This window comes from Emydura macquarii, unplaced genomic scaffold, assembly GCF_026122565.2.
Source record: "Emydura macquarii macquarii isolate MOO-44397 ecotype Brisbane River unplaced genomic scaffold, CSIRO-AGI_Emac_v2 contig_1348, whole genome shotgun sequence".
NCBI lineage: Eukaryota > Metazoa > Chordata > Testudines > Chelidae > Emydura > Emydura macquarii.
Window position 1 is genome coordinate 20,229,423 of NW_027131485.1, and position 19,619 is coordinate 20,249,041.

The 19,619-nt window shown below is 37.8% G+C and overlaps 1 protein-coding gene across 5 annotated transcripts in view; it reads left to right on the forward strand.

Annotated features, from left to right (window-relative positions):
• PARN (poly(A)-specific ribonuclease) overlaps window positions 1-19,619 on the forward strand; it is a 132,480-nt gene that overhangs the window by 106,493 nt on the left and 6,368 nt on the right. For 4 of the 5 annotated variants that reach the window (XM_067551342.1, XM_067551343.1, XM_067551344.1 and 1 more), the window contains one exon: window positions 6,594-6,787. In XM_067551342.1, the coding sequence (XP_067407443.1) occupies window positions 6,594-6,787 (194 nt within the window). Of the gene's footprint in view, window positions 1-6,593; window positions 6,788-19,619 lie in introns of those variants that run through there. The other variant, XM_067551346.1, reaches the window with a different exon arrangement.

Sequence of the window (19,619 nt, forward strand, 5' to 3'; positions counted from 1 at the left end):
CCAGAAATGATTTACAATATATAAAGGAAAGGACATTTAAAAAAAATCCTTTTTCGATTGCTTCTGGCTATAAATTCCATTATCACCTAGATGACAGGTACATATGTACATTTTGAAACAAACTTGAGATTTTTGTGGTGTTTTACAAATACTGTATGCACATTCTTTTTCTAGGAGACTGATAAAGTGGTGCTGTTTAGAACCTTTGTAGTTAAAATTCTTAGCCTCAGAGTTCAGCTCTGCCTCAAAATTCACTCTGAGCTGAAGCTCTGCATACAAGCTAGCAGTTCAAGTTTTGTATGTTAATATTTTACAAGATTATGCACTACATCTGTGCATAATAATAAGAACTGGGTAGGTTCAGGTTTCTTAAAGAATATAGACCAATATAATTGCCTACCATAATGGAATCTAGGACCCTATATCACAAATATTTCAGAACATTATTATGCAATGGCAGAATTCTCAGCTGTATGGTAAACATAGAAGAAAAGGTCCCTGCCTTGTGGATCATACAGATGTACAGACAATTGAAGATCTTAAACCAGCAGACCCAAATTAAAGATAAAAATCTCTGAGAACTGCTATTGTGTTTGGTACTTCAACTTTTGGTGTTATCCCCCTAGGTAAGGAAACCGACTCCAATATGGAATAGTGGACCTATTCCAAATATCCTACAAATTCAGAAAGTTGAAATTTGTTTTAGGTAGCTTACATTCTTATTCATAAATATAACTCTGTGAACTGAACCCTGAAGCTGAGCCTCATTATAATCTGCTCAATAATGTTGACACATCATTTCAGTTGATAATATTGTGCCGGATTCTAATATCAATGTAAAGCAAGAGTAAATCAGACATTAGTGGCATAAAACCAATGTGATCAGAATTGGATGCAAAGAATGTAAAATAAGGATGCAAGGCTAAACCAGCAAACAAAATGGTGGCTTAATCCACCTCTGCAATAGAGGGGGAATAAATGAAAACAATTTAAGAAAAAAAGAACCAAGGCAACTTGAAGCCAAAGATCTCTGCCCTAAATATGAATAACTACCCATGGAGCTGGTTTGGAAAAGAGGGGATGAGGGGGAAAGTTGAAGAGAGCTGTCAGATCCCAGTCTCAGAAAGCAGCCTCTGGGGGAGAAAATCCAGCAATAGAATCCAGTGCCATCAGCCTGCAGAACATCTTAATGACTGCAAGCTTAGAGATGCTAAATATGGACTCGCATCATCCCCTAAAGAGACAGTGGATGAATGTAATGAGGTTTTTTTTTTTGTTTGTTTGTTTGTTTGGTTTTTTTTTGCTTAATAAAAAAAAATTGTACTATTGTGTATGGGGGAGAAAGTATGGCAGTGGCCTCTTTGGAAAGGTCAGACACAGAAGAAGTATGGCAACAACCATATTGAAAGAGGAACAACAAGCGAGGAAGGAAAAGAAGATCTAGATGTCTGGGAAAGGGGGAAAAAAATCCTCCCATACAAAGATTTATTTCCCCTCTCTCCTGCAAAAACAAACGTAGTCACAAAAAAGAGAAACTCCCCCTCCAGCAAATGAACTATGGAGGCAGGTGGAGAAGCATCATCACTAGGGGTGACCAGAAGGACATCCTGTTAGAAATAAAAAAGATGAATAAGGAGATGAAGGAGGAGTTCCAGGATTACATTAAAAATATAAAAAAATGAAATTAATGAGATTAATGGGAAAATGTCAGATGTGGAAACAGGATTAAACAAGCAATCAGACAGTATTACTGACCTAGAGGAAGAATCATAGAATTGTAGGACTGAAAGAGACTTTGAGAGTTCATCTATCCCTGCACTTATAGCAGGACTAAAGTATTATCTAGACTAGGGGTTCTCAACCTGGGGGTCGTGACCCCTCAGCAGGTCACAAGGTTATTGGGGGGAGGGGGAGGCTGCGAGCTGTCATGCTGGTAGGGATGGCATGGTATGGGGGGGATCATCACTTTTGGAAGGGGCCTGAAATATTTTCAACAGTGACCCCAGCAAAAAAATGTTTGAGAACCCCCTCATCTTGACCATGCCTGACAGGTGTTTGTCTAATCTGCTCTTAAAAATCTGCAATAATGGAGATTCCACAAGCTTCCTAGGTAATTTACTCCGGTTCTTAACTACCTGACAGGAAGTTTTTCCTAATGTCCAACCTAAACCACCCTAAAGACCTATTTCTTTAATGTGAATGCTAACATTTATGCCGAGCTGCTATAAACAGATTGAATATCATCTTGCTCAAATATGTTCATCCTAAACAATCTGGGTCTGTTGCTGGAAGGCATCTATCTGATAACATCAGAAGAATTCTGAATTTGATCTATGTTAATTATAGCAGTTCTTCATGTGCACTGCTTTGTTTAGATGCTGAGAACACCTTTGACTGGCTAGAGTGGATATTCAGACAGATTTTGGAAATCAATTTTGTAGGGGCATATCTGCTTGAATGTATGCTTTGATTAATGGTCATTGGTCCCCTCTTTTTAATTTGTATAGGGATACAAGACAGGGCTGTCCCATTATTCCCCTCATTGTCTGCAATTAATGCAAAAAACAGCCCCTTGGTAAAGGCATCAAAACATCTTCTGGATTAGAACACAAATAGCTTTGTACTCTGACAATGTCCTGTTACATGTGCAAGATCCAGAAGCCTCCTTAGAAATTATAGGACAATTGACTTTGGAATTTGGGCAGGAATCAAGCTTCAAACTGAACTATGATAAATCTGAAATTTTAAACTGTCAGCGACATAAATTTAAATGGGTAAAGAAATCTTCGAAATATGTAGGAGTAAATATTGTGGAGAAATACAAATCTTTTTAAGGTAAGTTACCTGTAGTAAATACGGAGTAAAAGAAGGAGACTTGGAGGAATGGAACAAATATGAAATTTCTTGGCTAGGTAGGGTAGTCTTGGTAAAGATGAAGATCCTCCTGAAGTATAGCTTTTGTTTCATTTCATCCCTGTATGTGTCCCTGACATGACTTTAAACACGTCAGGATGTGTTATTAAAATTCATATGGAAACATAAAAGGAAAAATGGTGAATTTTAAAATTCTGTATAAGCCTACAAATGGAGGTGGAATAGCTTTCCCTAATTTGGCTTATTAGTATTATGCATTACAATTAAAAGATTTGCTCAATTGGATTACCAATAGACTATCCAAACAGTAGATAAAACTCTTAACAGGACTGGAGTCCAATACAGCTATTCATAATAATTGTTGGGTTGCAAAGAAATTTGTCATCAAAAATTTAAAAAAAACCAAACAATCTATCCAGACCATTTTAGCAGCTTTGGACAAATGTTTTACATTCCTGTTGCTGAGGTCATCTACCTTAGCTACTGGCATTACTAATCAGGAATTTATCCCCAGGAAATATCCAAGTAACTGTTCGTTGTGAATAATAGCTGATGTTACTCAATCAGACAGCTGTTCCTTGCTCCTGTCAAGAGCTATGTAATAATGTAAAGATCCTGTGTTTTCATTATTTACAAGTAAAACATTTTATATTGAAATAAGATTACAAAGCATCTCTATCTAGATCTTTAACTGCGCTTTTGGAGTAAACCCAGGTGCAACCTGGAACAACAAAAGGTTTCACTTCTAAGGTTAGAGAGAGAGAGACACACACATGTGCACACACAATTTTGATTGAAAGATATTTATAAGAAAACAGCCCAGGTGAAAAGATGGGAGAAGGATTTGGACAAATTGCTCTGGATGAGTGGGTCTATATGTTTCAAAAGGTATATAGATCTTCAATTTGTGTAGCTCATAAAAAAATTACTGTGTAGATGGCATTTGACTCCATGTAGAAATCAATCCTATTTTTGCTACTAAGGAGGCGCTCTGTTGGAGTCTCAGGAACAGAGGAACATACTTGTGCATATGGTGATTTTGTCTAGAAATTAGATGGTTTTGGAAAGAGGTTTTTAAAGAGATGCATCTTATGACAAAATGCCAGCTTCCTAGAGATCTCCTGACCTGCTTACTTAATTCTCCAGTAAAAAAAAAATCTACATTTTAAACAGAACAACAATTTTTTTTATTGTTAGCTAGAATTTAGATTGCATTAGAATTTTTATTGGAAAAATAATGCTCCTCCTACAAAATTGTGGTATAGTAAAATATGTTCTTGTAATAGAAAATCTTTCATACCAAGTATGTAAACAAGAGCAGCACCAAAAAGAGGATAGGTATGGGTTTTTAGAAATTTGGTCACGGTTTTTAGTGTACACAGAGGAATAGGGCTCCTAACCACCAACCCAGAATTTTTAGCCAGATTTTTAGAATATTAATCTGATCCTGAATAAGTAATGTAGGATGTAGTGTGTTAACACATTTTGTTGTAACTTTGTCTTAACAAGAAGTTGAAAAAACAGAAAATATGTTACCATAAACAAAATGAGAACACTTCACACAAGTAGTGAAAGCAACTTGCCTGTTAGCAGTTCTTGGTTACTGATTGTGCACTTTGGTCTCTGCACTCTATTCTGTCTCTATGATGCTTGCCTGATGTTTCTTCCAGAAATTTGCAGGCAAAAATTAGGTCCTAGAATTATTTTAAATTTTCCACTTTGTGCAGTCCACAACTACTAATACCATTGTGCTGCAAGTCTTCCTGTGCAGCTGTGTGGGAGGGACATGATCCTGATTTAAAACTTTTAAAATGAGAATATGTTTTGGAAAAAGACAACAGGTTCCCTTTTGAGATACCAGTGCTTTGAGTACCCCTGTAAACTATCAGATCAGAATACATAACTATTCAATTTCTTACCCCAACTTTTCCCCACATTTTCAGCTCTTTTGTTCATTAGAACTAATATTTTTCCTCAAAAGTCACATTTTTTTTATTTAGCTATTTTTTAGAAGAAGTCTTAAATCATGGTTGGGTTCTTCATTTTCTGAACGCCTGAAACCTCATGTCCTAACTTCTCTTCTGTCACTTCAATTTTAGTCCAAAACTCAAGATCCAGTTTTACTATGATTTTGAGAGTAGATGTATATCATAAATAGTTTTTTTCTGCTTTTTTTGGCCATCTGAATTTTTTTAGCTAACTAGCCCTCAAGTGGTTGTCAATGGTAGTCATGGTGTGACTTAAGAAGATCTTATAAGAGACTTTAAAGGGAGGCCTCTTGTCTCCGAATGTTGAGAGGAGAATCCAGCTATTCATTCAGACCAAATGGTGTATTGCCCTGAAGTGGAAGAAAGAGCATGAGTTTTAGTCATATGTTTTGTATTTTAGTGCCTTTGGGTATCCCAAAAAGAAGACATTCTAAATTAGAAGTTCTGCTGAATCCACTGCAAAAAAAATTTCATCTTGAAGCCAAAAATATAATTAAATTGGAATTCCTCTAAAGGATTGTTGAAGAGCCATATTACCTTGTGATGTGATATCAGGCTTTTTTATGCTTTTCAACACAGATATTACATTTTTATTTATGTAAGAGTGTTTGTGTAGGAACTGGTGAATACAGCAGTGTGAGAAGTCATTTTAAATTGTTAACGGAAAAGTTGAAGTTTTATAAGCATGAATTTAGTATAGTCTTAAAATGGCTTGTTCAAAAAGTGTTAATATACAGTTACGTTTAAACAAGTATCTAATGTTCAGATACACAGCAATTATTTTACAGTAATTGTTCTTTGAGCTAGGTTAATTTAGTGCTGCATTACACATATTTGCTTACCTTTGTTTTATGTCCAAGAATTTTTGCTCTAATGGCAAATTACAGTGGAATTCCAGTGGAATTAAAAGGTGAAACTATCTTGTGCAGTGTAATTTCAATGCACTTTGAATAAAATGTGGTTATAATTCTGTTCATACCTTAGTTTTTAATCAAGTCTTGATGAATTTAGTATATTATGGCTAAGTAGTCTATAGAGGAACAAGAGAAGGTGCAGTTTTATTTTGATGAATAGATTTTACATGCTGGATAAATAGCAGGAAATCTTTACTTTCTAAGAGACCTGATTTAAATTGATTGCTTTATCTCTATTACTCAACAAATATTCTTAAGATTATTTACAATCCAAAGGAGAAGTGAAAAAGCGAGCATGTGGAATTTGTAAATTTCACATAAATCTCAGGGTTATATCAAATAGCAGATCAATTTTTCAATGTCTACTGGGCTGCTTTTGTAGCTGAGTCTGAAGATATGTTAAACCCTCACAGTGTCTTCATAAAATACAGTTGTCTTCGATACTAGTTTAATTAGTGTTTTTATGGAGCTAAAAAATGTCCTGATCAAAGTAGGGCAAAAATATAAAATATTCTTGTACAAAGAATGGATTGTTCTGCATCTAACAAGATGAAAATGTGATATCAGTTTTATAGACCACTGCAGCTAGACAAATCTTCTACTGGGCAAAGTAATTTTTAGACTCCATTATTTTCCAGACAATTTATGCAGTCAATATGGTGAACTGTCATTATTACTAAAATTTATAGCTGGCCATGAGTATTTTTAATTTTGGTATACAGCAGCCAGACCCACCTGTTTCATTAAATAGTCTTGCTGTATTCATTCCATCAAGTTGACCATGTTGTCTTGATTGATTTTTTTTTTTTAATTTCAGTTTTACAGCTACCAGCACAGTGGGAAAAAGAAGTATGAGTCCTATTCAAGAGGAAACTGGCTCTGATGATATGGAAGAGAGAGAAGTCCAAGACACAGAGCTTGATGAAACAGATTCCTATTCAGAGTCTGTTCCAGAGGGAAGGAAGAGAGCTAAAAGGTTCAAAAAAGTCAAGAAAGAGCAGGCTCCAACAGGTAAGAGCTATGTAGCTGAATGTTCACTTCCGTCCTTTTTCTATTTGGAACCACCTTAACCTTAAACAAGGTGCAAGTTATCTTTTGAGTATTAAAACATCCCTTACTTTTATCTGTATAGTTCTCTATCAAAAACCAGTGTTTTAATTTAAGGCCTATTTTGACTATGAGATTGCATAGATAAGTGTACAAATATAATTGCCAAAAAGATAGAAACTTGAAATATCTGTGGCCAAGGTGGATTCCTTTTGATTTTTGGAGCCAGAAGAAAGCTAGGGGGAGTTGTTCCTTTACTAGAAGATTACTCTCTGTTATAAAATAAAGGCCTCTGCAGATAATCTTGGTGAACTCAGGCAATTTTTCTCCCAATGTGGCTATACACTCTCTTGACAGTTAGGGTTATCTGGAACATTTTTTGCTCACACTACTGAAATTTGAAAACTAGAGCACTTGGAGCATGATTCTGCAATGTTTCCATCAGTCCAACCTTCTATGCATATTGCAAGACTTACCTATTACACCAACCTTTTGTTTTAAGACTAGTGGCTTGCATGGATGGAATCTTATTTGTCGACTTAGCATAGTTTAGTTGACACATCATTGGTTGTATTTTGTTGATTGCAAATGTGCTCAGCCTTAAAGAAATCTGCCAACTTTTCTGATTAATTTCGTGAACTCCTCCTTTTTAAGATTATTTAGCACTTACACAGGGTTTTAAATGTTCAAAGCACTACACAAACAACTGATTTCTAAAACATTTGGACGGTAGATATGTAAAATATTGTATCTTACAGATGGGGAAACTGAGGCAGAGAAGTGAAGGGACTTTTATAAATTCACACATCGTCAGTCATCAGAACTTGGAGCTTTCTGAATTCCCAACCTTGATCTTTCTATTCTACACCACATTGTCTACCTCATAAAATATTCTCTGACTGGAGCATGTGCATACACGTTGTCAACCATGCTGTTTCCCATAATCTGAGCCAGGTCATCCCTAATGATACTACATGTTCTCTCCCTAGTTCCTAAAATGTCAACACACATTTGATGTAAACAAACTCAACAGTTGGCTTAAAGAAGCAACTTTCCTCCCAATTAGCAGGTAGACAATGACCACTTCCCATTTTGAGTATAATTGTACATAAACTAGATTTTTTTATTCTAAGTAAACATTTGGAGCCCAGAAAAATGTTAAATGGTAAATTCTTTACACAGCTGCTGCACTTTAATTTGGAGTAAAATGTTGTTTGTTAAAAATAGTCCTCTTTCTCGTAATAGCTTTATAATCATGTCAAAAGGACTCTGAAATGATGCGGTTTCTATTTTTAGCTATTTAAAATAAATTATGGATTTATTTGATAAATCTCTGGGATTAATGTGATGTTGGGCACTTCATGAAGACTAAAAGCCTGTTGATAAATAGGATTAACAGTAGGTGACCTCCTTCATTGTGTGTATTTACCTCCTGTTAATTAAGGGCAGGTGAACATTTGTTTTGAAGGCAGAAGGGATACTGAATTGACTTGCACAAAGTATCTATATTAATAGCAGGTCATAATAGTGTTTATCTGCATGTACCTCTTACAAATGGAGGGATATAGTGAGGTTATACGGATCTTGTCACTTTTATGTTTTGATGGACAAATCCAGCAGTTGAACCTACATAAGGCAACAAAGAAACAGAAAGTAGGAATTGTGACAGTACCTTCCTACACAGTCTTTTTTCTCTTTATAGAGATATTTATAGCATATTAAATTTTATTATATTAAATATAGAAAGTAACAAAGGCTTTCCCATATGTATATCAGAATCCTAAAATTTGAAAATTATGCCACTATTGCTTTGTTTTCCAAATTAGTGCTGACCAATCATCTGACCTGCACTGCGGTTCAAAATTGTTCTGTTCATGTGGTATTAACCTGCACAGCTTATGGCTCATGGCAGAATTTGTTGACGCTATTTATGACAGTAATAAGCATGTTCTCAAATTTAGATTTAGCTGGAATTTTGTCAACAATCATTGTGATGCACACACATTTTTGCTTTTACTTTTATGCAAGTGTCCTTTCATTAAATACTTGAAAGGCAAAATGCACAATCGTGACTGTACTGGATGAAAAGTAAATGAAATGTAAGCACTGAGAGAAATATTCTTTTCATAGTTAAGGGAACACTGCTGTTAACCAGTTTATTCAGTATCTGTACAATTTCAGTCACAGAAGCATGCTGAAAATTTCACATGATCACAGTTTCGAGCTTTGCATATTAATCACTCTGTTCAGCAAGTAGCTTCGTGCAAATGTCCTTCAGTTTAAACAAATCTTTAGGCTGTATGTACAGTATACCAAAAAGCTTTTAGGGACCAGTGCCATATTATTAAATGTAATCAATGTTTCCCAAAGGAGCAAAATCTAAATTACCAGTGTGTTAGTGCTCTCATGTCTGTTGGAGGATGGGGGGAGAATAGAATGTTTTAAATGACCCACCTTATTATAAATCGCAAAAATCTTTTTGGTTATATACTGCCAAATTCTGGATTTGTCTAAACAGTAAAAAAGCACTTTGTTTCACCATGTAATGTATGTATGCACATCTTGTTTGTATCTTAACATGAAGATGTGTAATTTGAAAGTCAATTATATGTGAACAATCAAAGAGAAAAGTAAACCAAAATCATCCTTTCCATACCCCCAAAAAGAAACTTAGTACTGTAATTGTTTAAATAAACACACCCAGTGTTCCGTGTGCTTATTCTGTACGGGCTCTGCTGTAGCTGTAGTTTGTTCTAATTTGCATGTAATACTCTACAGCACAAGGTAACTTTGGCTATGTCTACACTTAAAGAACAGTAGCGGCAGAGCTGCAGTACTGCAGCTGCGTTGCTGTAGTGCTTCAGTGTACACACTAAGTACCACATTGGGAGGAGTTCTCCTGTCGATGTAGGTAATCCACCTCCCCAAGAGGTAATCCCTAGGTTGACAGAAGAATTCTTCCATTGATCTAGTGCTGTCTGCACCAGAGGTTAGGTCAGCTTAACTGTGTCTCACGAGGATGTCGCACAATCAACAAATGGGATCATGGCAATCCTTAATGTGTGGAGGATGACATTTTGCTCTGCACAGCATGACCTCGCATGTATGGTGCATGCGAGGTCACGATGCATGGAGAACACAGTTTTGCTCTACAAAATGGCATTCTCCATGCATCGTGACCTCCCGTATATGGTGTGTGCAAGGTTAAGCTATGTGACGGATGCCATTTTGCTCTACAAAATAGTGTCCTGCATGCTGTCTGGGGTCCTGGAAGGAAATAATTCATTAGAATAGGGTTGCTCCTGCAAAAAGTTTGGGAACCCTTGCTTTATCAGAAATGTTCTTCCTACAGTAAATGTGTTGTCTAAAGGGGAAATGTTATACAACAAAACTATTTAATGAAGGCACTGATTAAATAGTTGAAGGATGCTATGTTTACATAAAGTTCCTTTTAATCTTTGTTGAACAGCCATCACGTTTGAAAGTGGGAATAATCGCTATTCTCTCCTCTCCTCTGTGTGTAGCCAGGCTTCCTTGAGCCTCCATTTGTTTTCCAAGTTAAATAGGAAAGTTGCTTACGTTCCTCCTAGTCTTGCTTTTTGTCTGGGAGATATTTCTACTGTACATTGTATCCTCTCCATGCTTAGGTGTGTAAGTGTGGCCTAAGGATCAGAATGTACCCAAGCTGCTTCTGGTCTAAGTATTCAGATCTGCAATTTTGTTTCAGTTTGAAGACTTCCAAATAATTGTTGTGGCCTACAACATTGGAGAAAGTACCATTTTCCTGTCTAGCATATTGGATACCATCTATAATTGGCAAGTTTCTCATCCCTCTCTAGTGGCTGATTCGTGTAGAAGATGACAACCTACTATTATCAGTTACTCTTTTAGCTCAAGTAGTAGAAGTCTGTGCTATGTATCTAAAGCAGTGATACTCAGACATCAGTGCTTCAGAAGCCAAATTAGCTATCAACATTACCAAAAAGAGCTACAGTAGTGTGAATTTATTGTTTCATTCTCTCTCTCTGTATGTGTGTGTGTATGTGTATATATATATATATATATATATATGTATATAAAAATCACATAGTGTTTTAATATCATGTGTTGCAAAGAGCTGCAGGAGACACATTAAAGAACCACTTGTGATTCCTGAGCCTCAGTCTAAGTATCATTGATCTAAAGGTTCCAATCTTGTTGATGACCCATGAAGAGGACAGAATAATTCCACATAATGGAATTTGTTTTCTTCAATTTGCTCTTTTAAAAACCTGGGAGATTACACATGCCAAAACTCAAGGTTGCAAACTCAAGCACTCAAAAGTTACAAAATGTCAGAATTAAGGTTATCTTCGCAACCTGAATTTGAGGCCCTTGTACATTTGTGTTGTGGTATTTTATCTACATGATAATATTTTTTTCCATAGGATACCTGCCTCATTCAGTATACAGGATGGACCATGCTCACTTAATGAACAGCTATTCAATTTTTTGTTTTTACCTCATAATGCACTGTACCTTATTTACTATGCACTAGTCAATCCCTGATCTGAATACAGAATTATTATTTCCTTGGGACTTTCCTGAGGCACTCACCACTGTAGTATATGAATGCATCACAAATATTAATGAATTTATATTCACAACACCCTAGTGAGGTGGTCTGATCTTTATTTTTACAGACTGCCAACTGAGGCATAAAGAAATTAATGTTAAAAGTATGCACTAATTTTGTGTGCCCGATTTGAGATGCTTAGGACCTGAGTTTTATATGTTCCAATCTCAGTTCTCATTGACTTCAGTTGCAGCTGAGTGTTCAACATTTCTGCAAATCAAACCCCAGGTATCAAGTTAGGCACCCATAAAATGTGGAACATACAATGATCATTTTTTAAAAGTTTGATTTAAATGACTTGCCTAGCATCATAGGAACTTTTGTGGCAGAGGCACTGATGCAATCCAATTCTTCAGAATGGCATTTGGCTGCCTTATCCATGAGACCTTCCTTTCTTTCCGCAATCCCTTGCCTCATTCACTATATACCTTCCAACTTCTGCAACATATGAGGCAGGGGTTCTACAGACAGATCTTCTTTACTAACCCTGATTTATCCCCAGAACAGGTCCATCCTGTGCACTGAATGTGGTTGAAGTCCTGTGGAAAAAATAGTATGTAATTGTGTAATTAAAGACTGTATCATGCATAGGCACAGGGAGGCCAAATTAAGGTTGCTGAGGTAACTTTAATTCTGGTATTTCCTAACTTTTGTGCACGTGGTTTTGCGACCTTAATGTTCTTTTAATTTAATTTTTGTGTGTCTAACTTAACATTTATATTCTGGTATCAATGAGAGGCTGACAAGGTCAGGGCTCCATTGTGCTAAGTGCTATACAAATATTGTCTGATAGCAAATAAGCAACTATGTCCAGCTATACACACAAAAATTACCATGTTTCACTAAATAATTTAACCTTAAATATAACTTTGAAGAAGCTTAATTTTTAACTTTTTTTAAAAATGTGTTCAAATTAGTTATGAATAAGAACTACAGGAATTGTTTCTCATTTTTTTAATTTCATCAGTTAAATCAAGGGATTTTTATTTTCTCAGATTACCAAAAATGCCAAAGTTTTTCAGCCATGCAAATAAGGTAGTTTAATGAATTATTAATTAACTTAGTCTTGTGTAAACATTTCCAATCTTATTAGTATCCAGATAACGTAGGTCAGACCTCAGATTTCCAATTGAGCCTGCAAAACATAATTCCTATTTATAAGACTATTGCGAATGAAACCATAAACATGTTCAAGCATCAGCCTTCTAAATTCAACTCACAAAAGCACAAAATGTGTAGGTGAATTTTTCACCCCACTTTACCTAACTGACAGTGATAGGTTTAAAAAATATGGAAGGAGTAAGTACTGTCTTGCAGTATACTTTGGGAGCTGTAAAACAGAGTAACATCTTGGCATTTAAGTTTTTCAGAGCATGCCTTTGTTGAATTATAATTGTGTAGCAGGTCATTTTTAAAAAGATTGGGAAAATATCTTTCTTTGAGGGAGATGGTGGCTTGATCCCAAGATGGTGGCTCACAGTTTCTGAAACTAAGATAGTTCTGTCAAGCTTTTGTAACTGAATGAGCATTGAAAAATGTGGAGTGAGAAATAGTGCAAACTTAACTCAAGTGAATTTATACACTAAGAATTTGTACAGGATTAACCTTTTTTGATCAACAATGTCAAAAATATTTCTATTTCTTTAAATTTAGATAATCAAGGAAACTTGATAGATTACATGTTCAACTGAAGTGTGAAAAATACATTTATAGACTTAATGTATTAGTAGTCATCAGTGATTAAATCCAGCTTCCCATGTTGAATCTATGTATAAGAACATTTTTGAATGTGAGGTATAGTAATATGATTACGCTGTTACACAATTGTGTATCTCTTCCTCAGCTGACCCTGCAGCAGGCTTGGTCTCTGCTTTGAAGAAATGCTTAGCTGCAAATATCTCTTTCCCATCTCCAGGAAATATGATCTTGCTGTTTGATAGAGGATATTTGTAAATGGAGCTTCATTCTCTCAGTTGGATTGTTTGAGAACAATAAGGCAAATTTTAAGGGTCTTGATGTCCATTTGACCATTTATTTTCCATGGAAAGGTAAAGTGTTCCTGCTGCTCAGCTTCTCCCAAAATTCTGATGCATATAGGCTATTCCTCTCTTGTCTGCAGTTTCTGGAGTTGGTTCAAAGCTGCAATACAGCCTATTGCAGCCAGGCCCCTTCTTGTGCTTGCTACCATATCTTCTACCTCCACGGCAGCAGTCAAGTGGCAGTTTGTTTCAGTCTCATGCTTTGCTTCTTGATTTATTATTGTTAGCCATTTTGGGGCAGTTAGAGCATGTTTTCAAGCCTCCTCAATGCCTCCTGATCCGGGATCTGAGCATGGCAGTGATCGCAGCCAGCCAGAACCTCTACTGCAGCACCTCCCCACTTGCAATGGCATGGGCCAGACAGGCATGTTGCTGTGCCCCCCACCCCTTCCCCAGTAGCTGTGACTCCGTCTCAGAAGAACCCCAACCAGGGAGACAATAGAACAGGGAGAAGCTCTGAGGATGAAGAGGACTTACCCACCCCATGGGCCAGCTGGATGAAGTTCTGGAGCAAAAAAGGACTGTAAAGCTAAGACCCTTTTGGGGCTACTGGTCCACCCACAAGTCCAAAAGTGGGTCCCAGAATCCCTGGGAAGAGAAGCTGGGCTCCTACACAGATCCCTTCCTCTCACCGTGAATGAGGGGTTTCTCGTGATACTTTGGGGGTGAGTCCTGCAAAACGCCAGGTCCCAAAAAGGAAATGTATCCTTTGCAAGGCAGCAGTTACTATTGAGAATAAAAAAGTGGGGTGAAAATCAGGGATTTTCTCTGTTCCTTTCCTTTCCCTTCTGCCCCTGAGGCAGGGTTTGCTGGTATTTATCACCTTCAGAGTCTTTCTTGGTGCTCTGTACCACACTCAGTATCCCGCCCAACTCTGCACTGTGTCTGGGCGTGCAGAGAAGCCTTTGCCTCTTGTACAGCCCTGCTTCAGGCTGCAACCTAGTGGAAATTGTGCCTTTATGGCTTTTAGCTTTAGGACTCCCACTCTGCCTGGGAAAAGAGCTAAGATTTGAGGCAGCAGTAGAATGGGAAGGTGCCTTCTTATCTGTCAGGGAAAGGGGATCAGACTCTAAAAGGTGGTAAAGGGGTTCTATTCCCACTCCTCCCCTGCTTGATATGCTTGAGCACTTCATGTATCCTGTAATCAGGACAGGCACACATGATAAAGTGTGTCTTCATAGGATTACAGAGGGGTAAATAAGAAATCCCTTCCTGTGTTCATAACAATCGTGATTTACTGTGTAAAGCCCCAATTGGTACTAGGTTGCTCATACAGCGTTTACTTGGGTCTTAGTTGTACCTGGGAGCCTGAAAGATTGCCTGCCCCAGGCTAGCTAACAAACTATTTTCACAATCAAGATATGTGTACCAGTACCTGTTCCCTAGTGTGTGGTCCCCCTGTAAACAGTCAAGGGAAGAACTACCACACATGTAAAAATCAAAACAAAACATACTACAATTAAAAAAAAAATCCTATAGAACTTAATATTAATGAAATGTCTGTTCTTTTTGAGCATTATGATACGTTTTTCTATTGATGCCTACTTTTAGAGCATCATAAGGTCCAAATGAGGACCCCCAATTAAACCAAATGTTAAACTAAAATGTTCATTTATATGTAATATAAAATATTTTGGGATCCTGAGTTTGGTGTACTAGTAACTTCACCACTGAAAGATACAGCCACACCTTCAGAAGGGACTTCCTTCCAAAAGACCCTATAGACCATAAAAGTGATGATATGCTGCACAGCAATTTCAAAACTTCAGCTATAGTTATTCAGATCAAAGATTTTTCATATATTTAGTAAGGAAAGCCTATTTTGTGGTCAACAAGTGGCTCATCTTCCAGGAGTGACGTCTGTGCTTTGAGTGAGACGTTTCAGGTTCTGGCTTGGTCGAGCACTATATATGATTTGTGACAAGCAATGGATTCTAACATGGTGGTGACAAGGTTGTCATGTTATACCCATGAATAGTCATTGCCCATTCTAAATGGATATCTGGTGCATCCAAACTTGCAGATTAGGAGCTATTGGGGAATATATTAGAGAAATTAGTAGCTGAGACTGCAGAAGGCCTAAGCCCTTGCTGTCAAAGCCAGCAGGTCAATCCACTGGTTGCTACCAACTCCAAGAGTATCTAAGAAAGGACTGTTGTCCTGGGGGAGTGCAGGAAATCTGGAGACGTTTCCAAGGAAAGCTAGATGAATTTTCCTCTTAACTAACAAAATTCTCAGCATGACACTTCTTTTTGATCCATCTTCTGCACCCAGAGTCTTAAGTGGGTGATTATGGTTCCAGCAAGGTACAGTTCACAGCACATCGTTTTTCACAGCCTAGACTCTGGATCACCCCCAAGCACATGGTTTCACAATAATATTGGGAAAAGCTCTGATTCCCTTGACAAACGTAATTCAACTATGAATGGGGATACATTGGTGATGAAGATCTACCCATCACTAGACAGATTCCAGAAGATCCATGATCTTATACCCATGTTAGACAAATGCATGAATACCAACTGTAGCGCAGTGTCTCCAGTCACTGGGCCTTCAGGTCTTCTGCATATTAGTCTCCTCATGGATGAGGTCACATGTCAGGTGTTCCCAGGCCTGGGAGGATGGGACTATTACCTGGCGCAAATGCAAGACCAACCAGATGCTGGATCTGCTAAGATGATGGACAGTCTCAGAGAACATCCACTGAGGTCTTCCCATGAGATGCCTTCCAGACCTGCTGGTTCTCACAACACACACTGTTGTAAAGGGCTGCAGAACACTTACGGGATTGATAACAACATAAGGTATCTAGCGCTATAGAGAAAGGAACCACAGCATCAAGCTATTGGAGCTCAGAGCTGTTAAATTAGCTTTACTGAGATTCCAGAACTACCTAGAAGGCAGTCATGTTTTGTTCCAATCAGACAGCATGACTACAGTTACATGTTAAACAACCAAGAGAGAACAAGAAGCATAACTCTACATGCGGAAGCAACAGAGACAATGGATTGACAAGGGCAGACAAGACTTTCCCTTCCCTAAAGGTGATATGCCAAAGAAGGCTCAGCAGACTCAGTCAACGACTCTGAGTGATGTCTGAACCAGGAATTTTTCACTCTGATCTCATGGATGTTCAGTCTTCCCTCAGTTGACCTGTTTGCCAATTGCAAGAATTCAAAACAGCCAAAATTCTTCACCCAAGAAGCAGTCCACAAGTCCAAGCTCTGTCACATAGATGGCCACTACATCTGCTATATGTGTTCCTGCTGTACAGTCTCCTAAGGAAGGTGATCCAAAAATTAAAGCAAGAAGAAGCAAGGGTGAAAATGCTAACTCTGTATTGACCAAAAAACCCCTGGTTTTCTGGTGTGATGATATACAAGCTGGAACTGCAGTTGCAGCTTCTAGTGAGACATGATGTCTTTATTTTTAATTTCCCCCCCCCCCCCACCTCCCCCCAAGGTCCATTCCTTCATCCAGACCAAGATAGTCTTCAGCTGACAGCCTGGATATTGAAAGGGAAGTATTAGGTCAAGTGCAGCTATCATCCAAATGTATCTGGATTCTACTCTCTTCCAGGGGAATTTCCACACTAAAAATTTATCCCTCCACATGGACCAAGTTTAGACAAAGAGCTCAATACAGATCCAGGGCCTCCTGGGATTCTGCTTACTCAGGATTTCCTTCAGAAAGTTTCACAGAAGAGCCTTCACCCCATCACCATAGAACCCCATGTGTCATCTCTAAGTAGCGTACTAGTCACAGACTGCTTGGGCTCCTTCACGGAACCTTCAGGTATCCGGATTTCTCAGAGCAATCAGACTTGCCAGGCCAGTGATCTGAACAATCATTCCCTAAGTGGGACCTAGCACATGTGTTGAAAGCCCTATCCACCCATCCCTTTGAGCCTCTGACTTCCTTCATTCTGCCTATTGGTACAGCACTCAGCTGAGAAGCACCAGCATACCTTCGATGTGAGGAAAACACTAAAGACTTTTATCAAGCATACAGAATCCACAAGATCAGATTCCATGTTAATTTCCTTTCATCCTGACATGCCAAGGGTTTAAAGTATCCAAGCTATCCTTTTCTAAATGCATGAGAGACTATTTATCATTGAGGCATATAAGCCTTCAGGCATGCCTGTTCCAGAAGGAATCAAGGCACATTCTAGGAGATCCATGGCAACCTCATGGCTGAAACAGTGTGTGCTTGCACTCTAGATATCTGCAGACTAGCCACAGGATCATGGCCTAATGTTGTCATCAGACATTATAAACATGGACTTTTTGTCTTCGCAGAGGCCTCTTTTGGCAGGAAGGCGCTCTAGGTGGTGATCTAGACATCACTTTTGTATTTGAATAGTTCAAAATAGGCTGTGTAGGGTGTCATTCCTATTTTTTATGTTCACTTTTCTGTTCCTCCCTACTCCTCTTCATTGCTCACTACTATTCACACATATCAGAATTGTGGTAGACACTGGCTACAGAATGGGAAACTTCTATATGATAATTTCCTTTTCTGCTACTGGTGTCTCCCACATTTCTTCTAACCCTGGACAGCTTCATAGCCAAGAGTCAGGATTTTATTTGGATAATTACTGTGTAGGCAGGTTAATTAGTCGGCACTGAAACTATTGTTACTAATCATTTTCCAAGAGTGTTTTCACAGCTTTGGATTGAATCATCTGGCACCAAGCAAGAGAAGGGACTGTAGCTAGCACAAGCTGTGCTGTAACTTTGAACCCCTCCGGAAACTGCTGACAGGAGGGGAATAGCCCGTATGTATCAGAATTGTAGGAAACATTGCTTGTAGAAAGTAAATTATCAGGTAAGAAATTTTCCATTCTGTTCATCAATTTACACTACCTATAATTTGAAGATCTTGCAACATTGACCATAAAATGAAATAATTGTAGTTCCCTCTTTGTTAGAGCTTGTTCAGAACGTAACAGCTCAGTTGTATAGTGTTTGTGCCCATTTTACATTCTTTATATTATCTGCCTAAAAAGCAGTAGATGGACTTTAAATAAGTATTTAGTAGTTTTTATAAGTCCTTATCAGTGATGGCCCTCAGTATACATAAAGCTGTCTCATGAAGTCTAGAGTGTATTTTCTCACACCACCTACCATTTAAAGATCATACGATCACATGTGGAGTTGTCTTGTGATCACATTTTTACAAAAGTGAGCCCTGGTCTGTTGGACTCATGTTTTGGTGGTGGGAAATCCCTTCTCCTGTGCTTCATTCCTCCCCCCCACTCACACTCTTTTTTAAAAATAAAAAAATATATATTTCCATCATCCTGCTTTATTAAACTGGTCTGAATCATTTAGTCAGGAGGTCATAACATTAATGACAAAAGGGAAGTAAAAAGAGGGAAGATATGAGTACTCACTTAGCACAAAATCCAGATGTTGAGAAACAAAATTAATCAATGCAGCAAAAGACATGAAAAGCCATTCTTTGAGTGCCTATATACCAATCCCAGTAGCCTTGATAACAAACAAGAAGAATGGAATTGCTCATTTATTAACATAAATTTGATATAAAATGTATTACTTGAAACCTGGTGGGATGATTCACATGATTGGAAAGTTAAAATACATAATTATAACCTATTTAGGAAAGATTGAATGGGTAAGAGAATGGTGGAGTGGCATTCATCAAAATTGGCATTACCTGTTTCCGAGTCACTGGGAACAGAAAGAAAATTATCTTGAATGCTTATGGATCAATGCCATAATAGGTAAAGCACAAGATTGCGTGTTAATTGGTGTCTGCTACAGACCACCAGATCACCCTAGGGAACAGAATGACTGACTCCTTATTCACCTATCTATAATGTGTAAGGGAGCGGGGGGAAAGCTGAGAGACCCAAGGGACATTCGTTTGAGTGAAACATGCTGGAGGTCTCATGTTGCCAGTACTAAAACATCCTTGGAATTTCTAACTATTACTGATGATTTCCTGACTTCAAAAAGTGTTGCACCCACAGATGGATTCTATATTAGACCTCATCTTGACAAAGAAAGAGGAACTGATCACAGAACTAAAAATTAATGATGGCTTAGGTACAAGTGATCATGACTTTATTCTGTTTACACATAACAACTATTATCAAGTCCAGACCAGTTATATT